General features: G+C 39.8%; 1 protein-coding gene across 4 annotated transcripts; it reads left to right on the top strand.

The window, feature by feature from the left end:
* Positions 1–692: 692 nt before the first annotated feature.
* Positions 693–15,476, top strand: caprin1a (cell cycle associated protein 1a). 4 transcript variants are annotated; one of them, XM_037759705.1, is made up of 17 exons: positions 693–850; positions 3,603–3,737; positions 5,038–5,100; positions 5,368–5,454; positions 5,835–6,076; positions 6,274–6,356; positions 7,250–7,405; positions 7,497–7,549; positions 7,678–7,761; positions 7,873–8,034; positions 11,139–11,253; positions 11,392–11,453; positions 11,765–11,896; positions 12,754–12,913; positions 13,525–13,713; positions 14,314–14,420; positions 14,551–15,476. In XM_037759705.1, exons 2-17 carry the CDS (start codon positions 3,603–3,605, stop codon positions 14,635–14,637), a joined length of 1,917 nt encoding a protein of 638 aa, XP_037615633.1. In that variant the 5' UTR covers positions 693–850; the 3' UTR covers positions 14,638–15,476. The 4 variants fall into 4 exon arrangements, with proteins under 4 accessions (XP_037615633.1, XP_037615644.1, XP_037615655.1 ...); XM_037759716.1 differs by having other exon boundaries at positions 11,139–11,247; XM_037759727.1 differs by lacking the exon at positions 11,765–11,896.
* Positions 15,477–15,654: the final 178 nt, after the last annotated feature.

Consider the following 15,654-nt stretch of genomic DNA (forward strand, 5'->3'; position numbering starts at 1 on the left):
GTACCTGACACATAAACTTGGGTAACAATTTTAATTATTATCATTTTCTGGAGGTTTAAATTGCTGGGGTCAAATTGACCACAAGGATAAAAGATGTTAGTAAATTTGAAGGTAACAGGAGGGTTAAATAGATAATTCGACACGACACCTTCTCACACAAAACTATATCTTATACTGTATATGTTCTTAATGTATATGTTCTTAATATCCCTGTATATATTCTTAATATGCCCTTGTACAAAATATTTCTTCTTTATAATTGTAATGTAAATGTAATTGTAATGTAAATGTAATATAACTTATTATTTTAATGGAGCTTCCCAGCAAAAAGTATTTCACACGTTTGTACCTGTACAACCGGCGTGACAATAAACATCTTGAATCTTGAATCTTGTTATTGACATACACTGCAACAGGAAATAAACTGGGACACATGTAGAATGTTTACGTTTAAAACCGTGTACTGATGTATATATTGTATATTTGTGACATCACAAATGGACAGAAATCCAAACGGCTTGTTTCAAACGCACAATTTCTGAATACGGAGTGTTTCTTGTTTATTGAGCTTTTTGATAGTTTAACAGTATTTTATATAGCACCTTAAACCTGCTTTATAATGTAAAAGACATGAAAATCTCACTTTTTACAATATGGGACCTTTAATGTCAGGCAATCTTGAGGCCAGCTGAGGGGTCCTTGTAGCCGCTACCGTTAGCTGAGCAGCAGCTAGTCAGCTCATTGGCTAGTTAGTCTCTGAGAGCATCCTTCTAGAAACACCACTGAGAGGACAAGACTGCTCTTATCACAGCTAAAGAAGGAAATCTCTTTGAAGACAAAGAGTATAAAGGTAATGGATTCATAACAACACACAATAGATGTATATTAAACTGTGATTTGTTGAATAAACCGTCTTTAGTGGAGCGGACTGAGCTAACCGAGGCGACGCAGCGTCAGACATGCTCTTTGTTCTTCACACTTACTAACCGTGTGTATCGACGACACTTCTTCTAGTATGTCGTAAAGAATAAGTGTTTTTTAATTGGTTTATATGTAAATGACACATCTGGTTAGCTCTGGTTATCAGCTAGAGGCCCTTTAACGGACCTGTTAGCTCCTCCGCTAACAATGGAGCCAGAGGAGATTAGAGGAGCAGTCTGCTTATCACACTGATGTCATGTCACGGTAGCTAGCTGTGGTTAGTGTTGCTCTACTGGAAGAGTAGATAGATAACTATGTTTATAACGCTGACTGACATTAGGTGACTTAGTGTTAGTGTTAGTAGTGCTAGTATCTGTGAGATGAAGGTTAGCCGGTGTCTCAAAGGAAGCTGTGGTTACTAACTTTCAATAGAAGGCCCACATTTTAACTTGTGCTTTCTATCTTCCTCTGTCAACTTAAGAGTTTATTTCAGCGTCTTAACACGTATATATTCACAACTAACCATGGAAACACGTAGCTACTAGGATTATGTAGCTATAATCTTGTTTTATTCCTTTCTTTGCCCCAAAATCAGAGACTATTTGCTGGATAACGTCGGTATCACTTCCCCTGTCCCAGTGGTTTACAGTGGTTTCACTATCCTGATGTTAACCCCTAGACCAGATTAAACACGTTCCTAAAGCACTGTTAGAAAAACATACCAAACGTTACTTAAAGTGAATAACATCATCCTGGGCAAGGTCTGAATTTAACCTTTTTCCTCACCTGCCACTGTGGCAGATTACTGATCATCTCTACCAGCCACTTCTGATATCTAGGTAGTAAACTTTAAAACTGTAAACACTGAGTCAGTGGTACCAGACACATTTCATGGTATTAGGTGATAATTAACAAGTTACCTCTTTGGAATTACTGCCAAATTACCCAAATATTTACCTCAAAATCTATCGAAAATTACTTTATTATAAATATAATTTAATAATTATATGCTAAAATAGTATATAATGGTTAAAATAGGGCCCTTATTCGTTTCTTTGCCAACATTTTAACTTGTGCTTTCTTCCTTCTGTCTAATTAATAGTTTATTTACACGTATATGTTCCCCAACTAACCATGTAAACACGTAATAGTATGTTATGTCTCAGGATAACATTAATTATACTCTTGTTTTATTCCTTCCTTTGCCCCAAAATCAAAGATTTGCTGGATAACGTCTGTTTCACTTGCCCAGTCCCAGTGGTGTGTGGGTGTCAGTATCCTGATGTTAACCCCTGAAATAGTTCCTAAAAGCAATGACAGCACTGTGAGAAAAAACACACCAACGTTACTTAAAGTGAATAACATCATCCTTCCTGGGTAATCTCAGTATATCAGATCTATTATATGTGAATCCTCATCCTTGTCGTCAGGTGGCAGTCGACCCAGACAGTAGAGCAGGATCTGAAATTAAGTTTTTTCCTCACCTGCTACTGTGGCAGGTCACTGAACTTTCTACCAGGCACTCAATACTTTTGTCTGACACTTTTGAAATCTATGTAGAACGCTTTAGATTAGTTAAAACAGTAGAAATATGGAATATATAACCTAAAGCTAGAGTTGGTAATATTCTTCAAAAAACATGTTTTATTATATTTATTGAAATTTTCATTACACCCCGACACCAATCGATAAATCAAATGCTCTGACAAAACAAAGAATAAAGTCTAGCATCTGTAGCTGTCGCAGGACTCCAAGCCCGTCCAATCATTTTATTTGGCTCAAATATTCCTTATTATAATATTCCTTATTATAATATTCCTTATTATAAGGAAACCTATCTGCCATGGTGGCAGGTGACCTGAAAGTTTTACCTGCCACAGCCAACATTTCCCCTGTATTTGGCAGGTGGCAGGTGCTAACATTCTAATATAAATAACATACATGTCTGCATATGTATAAATACCCAAAATGAGAGACCTGCCTCATCATTTTCAGTGATTGCAGGATTAGAGATACTTTTGTACAACTATAATTTTCTCCATTTTCACTCCGGTTGTCTATACACAGCAGGGCATAACCCTTATTCTCCCTCCTTTATGTTAAATCATTTCTTACACTGCACTGTAACTTTTGTTCAAGTATATTAACCTGTCTTATTCTATTTAGCTTTGTCTTTTAGTGTCTAATCTATTGGATTTTTAATGACTGTTTTTAATTGCATTTAAATGCCCTTTTATAATGTGTTTCTTTTGCACTTTGTGTCGATGCTGTTGGTGTTTTATGTAAAGCGCTTTGAATTGCCTTGTTGTTGAAATGCTAAACTTGCCTTGCTTTGCCTTGTCATTGGTGGTTTAGAACAGAGCAGTCCATGCGATGACCCCTTATCATTGTTGGAGCCATGCACTTCCCTTCAGTGAACTGCGTGGTGTTATCTATTGTGTAGTTGGCGTATTGTGTCTTTGTCTTTGTCTATTCTTTGTGCATGGTGGCAAACCAGTTTCCCCTTTGGGGATTAATAAAGTTCATCCTATCCTATCCTCTATACTATCCTCTATCCTATCCTATCATCTCATCTGTACTTCTTTCAAAAGATGGACTTCTAAATCGCTATAATCTCTGCTTATGCTCAGGACTGAAAATGTAAAATCTTTTAATGCAAATAATACATTTTCTCTCCATAGATGCCTTCAGTGATGGTTGGCAACAATGCTGTCCAGTCTGCCATTCCAGACCTGGGAAATGCAAGTAATTCTGAGACCATGAAACAGGTTCTTGCTGTGATTGACAAGAAGGTTCGCAATATGGAAAAGAAAAAGGTATCTCTAGTTCATTATTTTCTCTTGTTTAATTCAAAGCAGTGTGAGATTTGTGTTTTGTTTTTTGTGTATGTGTTGTAGTTGATGTCATCAAGCTTTCTTTCCATAGCACAGGATATGACATAATTATCCCTTTTACTAATTTGGGAGAACACAGATGAAGATATCTACTTTAAGCTGAGAAAGTTAAAGTATGTACTCAATGTCAGTGGGTTTACTAAGTGGGCTCTAATAGTACATTTAAAATGCTAACCAGTGTTAACTGCCCATCAGTGAACAGCAACTGAGTCTGTCCCTAGTCCTGTCCCTTTCCCAGAACACGGCAGCTTGGTCAGAAACTGTCTTTGATTTCACCTAATCATTCTACTAAATACTGTTTTAGATTTTCAAGATTCAGAAAGCTTGCCCCAATTTGCTGCAAACAGCAGCAGCCAATTAGCTATCTGTCTTGGTCCTAATTTGTCCTCCATACTGCCATAACTTGTGTATAGCAAAAAAAAAAAAGATTTATCCTAGGTTCCACCTTCACTTATAAAACCACATTGACAAAGGAATACTTCACCCTTAAAATGAACATTTGTATATCAATTACTCCCCATGTGGTACCTTGAATTCTCGAAGAAAACTTTGTTTTTCTCACATTCCTCCGCGGTGAAAAGAGAATCCGAAAACAGAGTAATCTTTGATGAATTGAAAAAAGTAAATGGAGGCCAAGTCTAACAACAGCAAAACTATATCAAAACATCCGTTTACAAACTCCCACACAACTCTTGCAGTATAATTCAAGTCTTGTTTATCCAGTCGTATGCTCAGTACATCCCAAACACGTTTTTTCCCCCCCAAATCTTACTATTCAAAACACTTCCTCCACTACCGTCTCATGCACGGACTCACAGAGTGCAAGCATGAGACGGTAGCGTTTTGCTCAGTGTTGGAAATTAGCACCATCCACCAGCCAAATGCTGGTGTTATGTGCAAGTGGCTGCTAGATTTTCTTCACTCACCACCAGCCAAAAAAACAATGGTAATCTATTGATAGATTTTGGAATCCAATTTCGTTTTTGTATTCTTCGTTCACCGTGGAGGCATGCGAGAAAAACAAAGTTTTCTTCAAGAATTCAAGGTAACACATAAGTGAGTAAATGAGTAATTGATATACAAATGGCCAATTTGTGGTGAAGTATTCCTTTAAGGCTCTCTCACCCAGCTGTGTGCGAGATCAATTTCTGTTATGCAAGGATGTGATTTCTTCATCTGTTGTTCATGAGTCTGTTTCACATTTTTCTCAATATTCTTACAGTCCAAACTGGATGACTGTCAGGCGAGGAAGAGTAAGGGAGATCAACTGAATCAGGATCAGCTGGTAAGATAAGACAATGGCAGTTTGTATACAGCTTTGCTTTTATTGCAGTCTGCTGCAATGTAAATGCAATGGAATCTAATACACCCACATAATGATAAATGAAAAATAATAACAAAGATACCTTTTTAAAATATAATCTCATCAGTGTTATCCGCATTCTGAAAAACAGAGCGTCTTTATCTGTTACTGTATCCTGTTCTATTAGACTATTAAATCATTTTTAATTAATACACAAATCTCAATTTTCTTTCCATGATGTACCTGAAGGATGCCTTGACGAAGTACCAAGAGATTGCCAACAACCTTGAGTTTGCTCGAGAATTGCAGAAGAGCTTCCTGGCATTGGGTCAAGAGGTGAGTCCTTAGTTAAGATTGTTCCCATAACTTACTGGGGTTAATCAGTGGCTCTTGAGTAACATTTAGTGCTTACAAAATCAGGAAACCCTGTGTTCCTTCTCAGTCCCAAGTCTTTATAAAACCAAATTATATATCGAGATCTTGCTTACAAATGTCAACGTTACCATGACCTGTTGTAACTGATACTCTACACCAGGGATATCATAACAACCAATCATGACAAGTATTCACTGAATACAGACTGCTTCAGAAAAGCTTGAAATATTGGAGGTCATAGAGAGAACACCAGAGTGATTGGCATCAGCAATACTTGTAAGACTCTACGATTTTGTTTTGAGCCCTTTTGAAACCAAACGTATGTCTGACTGTGTGTTCAGATTCAAAAGGCAGTGAAGAAGACTGCTAGACGGGAGCAGCTGCAGCGGGAGGAGATGGAACAACGGCGGCTGAAGACAGTGTTGGAGCTTCAGTTTTTACTGGACCAGTTGGGAGATGAGAGTGTCAGGCAGGACCTTAAACGGCCTGATGCCACTGGTTCCCCTCTGCTCAGTGACGCTGACCTCAAATCCCTTGATGAGTTTTACAAGCTGGTTGGACCTGATAGGAACTATGATGTCAGGTATGAGCTGCCACTAATATTTAAGTGTGCGCAAGTTATGTTTAGTTCTTACGGTAGAATTATCACTGCTTAAATTATGGTTATAATGTGTGAATAGCTGCATTTGTTTAACTGGGTAATAAATAATGGATGTAAGGATATTGAGGGCCAATAGCATACTACCAAGTTCTATATTCACCCTGTTGTGTAACTTGCAGGTTGACTGAACAATATGAAGAAGCGTCATTGCACTTGTTGGAACTGCTTGAAGGCCGGGACAAGGCTGTGGCAGGGACCACATGTAAGTATTATCATGGCCCAACACAAATCATTAGAAAATGAATGTGTACGTATATTAGGGGTGTGAATCTATCTGTAGCTCACGATTCAATTTTTTATTCTTGGGGTCACGATTCGATTCAAAATTGAGTCTCGGTTCAAAACAATTCCAGATTCAAAATTGATACCTGACTCAGTACATAGGGGTAGTTTTCAGGATCTACTGAAGTCTGCTGTGCGCTAATAAAGGCGATGTGGCAAATTTTGCCATGAAAGCAGTCAACTGATTGCAATAATCTAAACACACAAAGGCAAAAGGTAACATTTATTCATGCAAAACTTGCACAAATAAACACTTTCTCCATTTTTTTTTAAAAACAAGTTTAAGTTATACTAAAAATAGAAAGGTTGCCTGTTACATAAACAAAATTGGTCGCTCGCTTTGAAAGCGCCGCCGCAATGGACGAGGAACAGCTGATTCGTGAAGGTGAAATGAGGAGTTACCTGATACGATACCTCCTCATTTCACTGCAAAAATCTAAATAAGGTGGCCGCTGGCTGAAAGGAGATTGCCTGAAAATGTCCTACTTGCTGTTGGCTATATTATAAGTAATTTCCCGTAAATAGGCCTATCACAATATAAAGCGTGTTTTCTATTTAACTCTGTTGTCAAATTTAGAATATTCGTTGACAGCCCTAGTGTATATGAGTACTGTCCATCAGTAGCAATATCTGGGTTTTTTTGTTGAAAAAAATCCCCACATTTAAAATAGTTTTTTGGAAGTTGTGATCGATTCAGAATCTTAGAAGATAAGAATCTTGATTCTTACCTCAATTGATTTTTTCCCCCACCCCTAACGTATATCATTAAGCCATGCTTTTGTTTTCTGACTTGTCACGCTGTCTTTGTTCCAGACAAGTCACTGAAGGACACTCTGGAGAAAGTGCTGCTGAGTGGTTACTTTGACAGAGCACAAACTCATCAGAATGGGAAGTGTGAGGAGGAAGAGGAGCAAGAGGAGCAGACTGTGGTGGCTGAGTCTAAGGCTGGGAAGCAGCCATCAGAACCTGGTAACTAACAACACATTAGCAGATATGTGCGTGAGATATTTCTTTTTTCCCAGTAAGAAAACTGTCTTCATGTTTGCCTTTTTTTCTCCAGAAGCATCAGCTACTGAAAAATACACAGAGCCAATTCAAGTGGAAACCACAGAGGTGAGATTTCCATGAGTATTGCATTAATAATGCATAACAAATCCCACAAATCACAACTTTGCAGTTGAACGTTTTTTTTTTTTTATTTGTTACGTTACATTTTCTTAGTTTTTTTTCTTGTGTTATAGTTCGTAAACAGACAGTTCATTCCAGAAACTACGTACAGCAGTACAGAAAAAGACCAAGTGGAGGAGTGGACAGTGGAGGCTCAGGTGATGCTACACCACTGCATCAGCACAGTTCTTAATGCCACTGTGCATATTTCTCAACATCTTGTATTTGTGTGTATTCTAATGTCTGTCACGTGTCTGTGTGTTGAATAGATGGTGAATTCCCTCCAGCACCAGCCCCCTGCCCAGCTGGCTGCAGAACCAACCGCTACTGTGAACCACGGCAGTCCCCCTCCGGCTGCTGACCCAGTGGTCAGGAAGCAGGTCGTGCAGGACCTCATGGCCCAAATGCAGGGGACGTACAACTTCATGCAGGTAAAAAGGTCCAGCATACTGTATACTGTAATGTCCAGGGGTCTCATTTAGAAAACAGTACGTAGGATCCATACTAAAAATGTACGTGCGCACAAAAGCCGAAAATGGCGTGCGCCAAAAAAAATCTGACTTCTAAAACTGTGCGTACGCACACCTGCAGGCAATGTTCCCTTTATAAATTCAGTCCACCTTGAAATGTGCGTGCTTGGATCCGCCTCATATTCCGCTCTCTAAACGCCCACATTCAACCATAAATGGTCGATGCAAAGCACCTCATGAATGTTTCTGTATGTAAATGAGCCTGTTGATCAGTGGATCTTTACGGTGAATCACGGCAACTACCGAGAGGAAGACCAAGAAAAGCATTTTTTCTGACACAGAGATCGGTGCTTGTAAGAGGACACTTTTTCCCCTCCTAATTCTTTCATTCACGTCACGTAGTCCTCAGTGCCGGTATATCCACTACGCAGCATGTTACGAGTGTCACCGCTGTGTTTATATGTTTACAGCCATCAGACGGATCGATTCACAACTTGCCAATCACTAATATCCACCACCTGGATATCATTTGAAAAAGGAAGTTTGATAGGTGAACACTATTTATTTATTTATTTAAGTTTGTTAATGGTGAACTTGGCCTGCATTAAGATTTGGACTGATAATGATCATGAGGATATGGAGTGATTGTGTGAAAGCTGTCACTGGCTTTATTTACACACTTTGTTCATTTACACAATCCATAGTGGTGAAGATGTGCCGGGTGGAGGTGACTGGAGGAAGCGGAGTGTGTGTGGCGCACAGCGGTGGCGCACTGGAGACACAGTTGCATCGGATAGCTGTTTTTTCATTTTGTCCATGTATACTGTACCTGTCCCTGTCCCTGTCCTTATCTAATAAACCATAAATAAATGAATAAGTCATGTCTTGTTCACTGCAGCGATTTTTCACACAACAACTTTATGAAAACTAATATACTTGCTGATATATGCACATTATTAGAAGATATTATTAAAGCTATTAGCGCTCTGTTCTGCCACTCTTTAATGCTATTTCATATAATCTTGGATTCCTACAACCCAATGATGATGATTTCAACAGCTGCTCCACAGCTGACCACGAGTGTCGGGCATGACGGTGAGACAGCGCTGATGAGATATGAGCAGAATTTGATTTGAGTTTGTTTATATCTTTTACATTTGTAAGGTGCTTATGGAATAGTTATGACTCACGAGCACAAATAACACTGCTGGTTTAAATGTTTATGATAAAATGGATATAAGTATGAAGTGAAGTTAAATGTGTGAGGGGCATCATTATACATATAATCACATTTAATTTCTACAGTCTGGCTTCAGTTCACCACCTCACCATCTGCGTCGCCAGTTTCCCCTGCCTCCATAATGTGCGTACGCACAAGTTTCCTTACAGTGCACATTCTCCCGTCATGTGTTTTTATAAATCACAACTGTTGCGTTGGAAGTGGTGTACGCACATTTAAGGCCCATTGTGCGTACGCAATGATTATAAATGAGACCCCTGCTCAGTGCTGTTGCTTCTCAGACACTTAATGTGTCATTCAAACATTGACATACCTACGTGATTCATATAGTGAAATTGTCTTTTTTCACTTGGAGGTCACTGTCAAGCAGTCAGGTACAGAAAGAACATATGAGTATGAGTAAAACATTTTTTTTATGGCACTTTTCAAAAAACAAATTATAATGTCTCACACGTGGAAACAAACTTATAAACCTACAATAATAAACGGAAATGGAAAAACGTAGGTAAAAGACATTAAATGGGATCAGATTACTAATAAAATAAGGTCAAACAAATTCCAATTACATCCAACTATAAAGCAAGGAATCTCTATGTCCTTCGCTTATTTTGAGAACCACTCCTCCGATCTACTTCACACTTGGCGGGTGTATTGCTGGGGACCCAAGGAAGTGCTTTGATGAATTTGGTGTAATTTGAATTCACGACACGTTCAATATTAATAAACTTTGCATAAACAAGCGTGTGCGGGGCTTCAGGGCTCTGCAGACTAAGCCGAGCATGTCGTCCGCAGCAGGCAGCTTGCGGTTCATTGACTACAGCTCACTGCAGTTCCCCGGGCTCCTCTTCACTTCCCTGGAATCAACACAAGCATATAGCCAACTGGAAGCAGAATCAATTGTATTTCACCGGCCTGTGTGTTTTTCCACCGAGTGTAAGACTGTATTTCCCTGGTATAAGACTTAAAATTAACTTATGACACTAATAACGTTACCTCCAGCAAAATACCTCCGATTAAATCCATGCGCTACTTTATAACCGCAGTGGTTATGTCCAAAAAAGCGACTAATACTTGACTAATTACGTCCGCTATTTCACCAATGTTTCTGACTGCGAGTAACCCCGACTTGGGTGTGTTCTTCAGGGGCGGATTTAGTGATGGCAAACACCGTCTAGCTTTACTTTTCACCCTTTCTCTAACTGGGAATGTTGGCTAATCTGAATCTGCAACGTAACTAGTAACATTTCTCTGTCCGGTAAATGTAGTACTTCAATGTTTTCCTCTGAAGAAGTACACATTAAGTAGTATACAGTCGAGTTGCATATTTCTTTACATGCTTTGGGGGCTTTTTGTAAGATATTCTGGGGTTTGATGAGTTAGAATAGTAACATAATTCAATAATTTTCATATCTAAACATCATAATAGCTGATTGGGTTCCTTTTAGTTGGGCCCCGAAGCCCAGGTTGCCTATCTTGCCTAACAATAAAATCTGCCCCTGGTGTTTTCCCCCGTGAATCATAGTGTATTTCACCAGTGTTTCTGACTATGAGTAGCAGCAACACCACAGGCTAAGCATTCGGCCCGTTCTGAACAGGCATGTTTTGAACGGGCACTGCAAAAGTAAAAGTGTATTTTAGGAAAAGATTTAAAAGAGGATACTGTCTCAGCCAGCCGTATTCTCTCAGCAGCTCATTTCAAAGCCATGAGCAGGGCAAATTCTTGCTTACATAGGAGACTTAACCCAGATCTGCCTCAATTCAATTTGCCACTGCGCCGCCCCTACATCTGATCCATGACCCAGCAACTGTTGTTTGGGTTTCCCAGGACTCCATTTTGGAGTTTGACGGCCAAGCTCTGGACCCAGCCATCGTGTCCGCCCAGCCGATGAAGCCTGGGCAGACTGTTGACCTGCAGCAGTTGGGCTGCCCTTCAAGTGAGTGCCAGTTAATTTACCTAGACTCTGAACAGATTCTCTCGCTGAGGAGGGTCTCGTCACTGTTTTGTGATGTGGATATATTATCCTAAAAGCCTATAATGCATCAGTTAGTAACATTCTTTTTTTTCTTCTTCCAAACAGCCCACTCAGAGTCCAGACTTCCTCAGACAAGTGAAGTGTCTGGACCACAGGAATCCTCACAAGTAAGTCGAGTGGAAGCACAACAGGAAGCGGTTGTTTTGATTTGCCTGAAAGAGTGATAGTACGGGTTATTTCTTGTATTATGTGGATCGTATTTTTAAAAGCGCTACAATGTGGATTAAATGTGATGCTCTCTGACATGTCATGATTTTATGTACTGTGTATTACAGGGTGATATTGGAATCATGTGAATATGATGATATGGTAGAAGGGAGCTTTAAGGTGCAAAATCAAAGATCCCATCTCTCCTGCTGACCTCTCCTCAACACTTGTTTCCTTACCTTCTTGATTCCCTCCTTCCCCCCCTCCTCAGGCCTCGATGTCTCTGTCGTCTGAGCAGTCCCCCGCCCCATGCTCCCTGTCCCCTGCTTTCCCACCTGTCTCCAAACCCACCCACACTGGAGGCATCAATGTCAACGCCGCACCCTTCCAGTCAGTGCAAGCGGTACGCCTTCTCTCTGGGTCTAAGTGAACAATACAACAGTGAACATGTTTGGACTTATTTAATACATTCTGTTGAAAACCGTCAGGTTCCGTACACATCATGAACCACCGAAGTGAGCTCGCCACAATAATGACATTTTTCTGCATCCGGGAGGCGTGTTCATGTGTTTCAGGCAGGAAGACATTCTTTTTAACCTAGGTCAGCATGTCACAGGAGTCACAGGATCTGTTTACTGATTGGCTGTGGGTCCTCTCTGGCTGCACTTCACCGCTAAAAGTTAAACTATCACCAACTTTTAGTTTGGCCGCTCTTAGCTGAAGAATCAAAGCAGCCTCAGCTCTCTGAGCTCGGAGCAGTCGCCGCAGCTTTCCATAAACATCAAAGGTCAAAGGTCAACTTTATTATCCCACAAGGGGAAATTCATGTGGTCATATCCATGTCTCATAAAAACAACATATAAAAACCTAACAGTATACAGTATAGGGTGGTCTACAGCCTATTTACCTCTAGTTTAGAAGTCTAATTGCCGTCGACACAAAAGATTTGCTATACCTCGTTGTTCTAATTTTTTCTGCAGGAATCTGCTATTTGATCTTTTACTCCTTTTGAATTTCTGATGGAGAGGATGGAGAGGATGGGTAGGATGGGGTATATCGCTGCGCTGGGTTAGCAAAGTAAATAAAATATTTAAGGCCAGTTAACACGACTTATTAGTAGCAGCAAAAAAATGGTTAATTATCGGAACACCATCTAAACGGGCAACAATTTCACACGTCCCCTCATCTCCCAGACCTACAGTACATCTTGTTCTATGGAAATTGTAATTGTGATACAAAAACTTTTCTCTCCCTATTCAGGTCTTTAATCTGAATGCACCCGTACCTCCAGCCACTGATGGCCAAGCAGATCCTCTGAAGCCGCCCAGCCAGTTCCCTGGTGGCTATGGACAGGGCTTTAGCAGCCAGTCAGAGAGTACTGTAGACCAGCCTGACATCCCACAGGAGACATTCCAGTCAGGTGAGTGTATAGCTTTGGCTGGTTGCATATCTTCAGACCAAGAAGTTGACATTGTTTATTACACGGCTTTGTTGAATACTGGATTCTGATTGGTCAATCACAGCGTTCTACGGTCTGTTATTTCTTCATAACAGACAATTGCTATGTATAACAGACTGTTGCTATGTATAACAGACCGTTGCTATGGGCGCAGTTCTGATGTTGGACTCTGGCGGATCGTTTTTGTGTCAAATTATTGATTCCTTCAGTAAGTAGCAGTGTAATAAGCTGGATAATGTACAGCTGGCAGGTAATTTTTGTGAAACAAACTTCTTCAGAACAATGCAAGACCCTCTGGGTTTATTTCACAGCAATGACCGGCTCGCTGTACATTATCCCTTACTTGTGTGCACAAGGTAAAAATAATGTGTCGGGATTTCAACGGGTTCCATGCTACTAGTCAAGATATCCCTTCAGTGACAATAAAGCTGCAATAGGAGTCAATCAGCATGCCATTAAGCTAAAAAAGCTGCCTTTTCAGCTTGCAGAAAGTTGTTTTAAACTGCGTAACTAACCACCGACTACTGCATCATAAACTTATAAAATCTCCTGTTTCGTTTGCTTCTGTCCAGTTGTTGGTGGGTTCCAGCCCCAAGACCAGGTCATGCCATCAACAGGAGGCCATGAAGAGTCCTCTCCAGGCGCAGGGTTTGGACAGTCAGGTCAGTCCTTTTACAACAGCAGGGCTGTGCCCAGGGGCGGACCCAGGACCGGCCGTGGCATGATGAACGGATACCGGGGCTCCTCCAATGGATTCAGAGGTACAAGCATCAAACTATGTTTTACAGAGATACAATATCATGTGGCCTCATGATTCACTGTTAAGACCAGGGCAGGAATTTCACCAGTGTATACCACTGTATGTGAACTATAGATACAAATAAGTACAAGGATGAATGTATTTTTAACAGCTAAAACACAACCACAAATCTTTGATCCATGTTGTTCATAACTGAATTTTTAATGGTATTGACTTTTTAATTGTATGTAGGATACAGCACAACAAAGTAGAAAATAACAACAACAATAATGAACTCACAAATGGGAATTTGTAAATACCAAATTATTTTTGTGAAATAAACAGCTTTTTAAAATCTTTTATTTCACTGATAGTTATACTATGTATTTGAAATAAAATCATTCTTGACCCTTAAGTTAAATTAATTATTTCCGTGGACTTAAAATCATTGTTTTATTTGATGGCCTTGCTGCCCTGGCATTTGGCCTTTGTGCCCTCAAAAACTTGACAACATCAGGCCAAGTGGCCTTTCCCCTAAAATGATGAAATTCCAGGCCTGGTAATGACACAATACATGTTGTTATGCAAGTCAGCTGTTAATTGTAATGTATTTTGTCATCAGGGGGATATGAAGGTTATCGCCCTCCTTTCTCAAACGCTCCCAGCAGCGGTTATGGTCAAACCCAATTTAATACGTCTCGGGACTATTCCAATAACACCTACCAGCGGGTAAGGGTTCCTTTCCTTATTAACATAATACACTTTATGTACCAAAAAACTCATATAATATCTGTTATTCAGTACATTTTCAAATTTGTAAGATTGCCAGTTATTGTAAAATCCCTGTTGTTTCTTCAAGGAGGGATACCAACAAAACTACAAGCGGGGAGCTGCCCAAGGAGCTCGAGGTTTGTCGAGAGGAAATGCTCAAACAATGCGATCCTAAAAGGATCCTAAGGACCGTCAAGTCGCGCCACGTTTAACATTCAGGATTTTTGAATGTGTTCGCCCCAGCTCACTTTTATAACAATGTTTTGTTTCTCATTGGTAATCTTATTTTTTTAACTCTTGGCATACTTATCAGAGTCAGCCTGCTTTGGTCTGTCTAGATCCTCTTAATGTTCTAACACAAAATGCTGAACTTCACCACATGTAGGATTATCAGCAAGTCTGTGTGATATAAAAACAACAAATAGATATTCCTGTAAACTTGAAAGATTTCATTAATTTATTTTTTGTACAAAATAAATGCAAAAAATACCCTGCCACTGTCGATCTGATTCCATGAGAATGACTTTCTCCTGCCCTGTGCTGTCAGACACTTTTTCCTCTTGATCTTATAATTTCCATAAAGGCATTTTTTTTTTTTTTTTACCCCCCGTCACCTCTTGCGCCAACACCTCTTTGTACGCTGATGTTATTGGTTGAGACTGTTTCAATAAAGTTGTGTTCTATTACCTTCTGGTGTGTCTGGCGAGACGGGTCCTGCCCGTCACTCAGCCCTTCGAACCTATGACAGATGGGAGTACCAGTAGTCTTTCTTCTGTCAGTGTAATCAGGTAATTAAAGCCACTATGAGGATTCACAGCATTTTTTCAAATTACTTTGATGGCATCCATTTGTTTGTTGAAAAATGAGACAATGCCAGTGTAAATTGGTGAAGGCTATGTGTTGTGTTCAGCCTGTTCACTCAAAGATGTGGCTTGTACTACATGTATACAGAAAAATGAAGCCTGCACATTAGTAGCTCATGCCTTCGCTCGGAATAAACTTGGTAAGAACAAACATCGCTAATTAAATCCTACTACAGTATTAGGGTCCATTCTTCTACGGTCATACTGAAGCTTTCTGTTTCAACAAATAAGGTGCCATTGCTTTACATTTTTTAATATATTGCTTGTGTGGATTATCCACTTAACTGTGTACAATGTACTGTAAGAGTTTGATGGGTAATTCATTAAGT

The sequence above is a fragment of the Sebastes umbrosus genome, chromosome 2 (genome assembly GCF_015220745.1).
Source record: "Sebastes umbrosus isolate fSebUmb1 chromosome 2, fSebUmb1.pri, whole genome shotgun sequence".
NCBI classification, from domain to species: Eukaryota; Metazoa; Chordata; class Actinopteri; order Perciformes; family Sebastidae; genus Sebastes; species Sebastes umbrosus.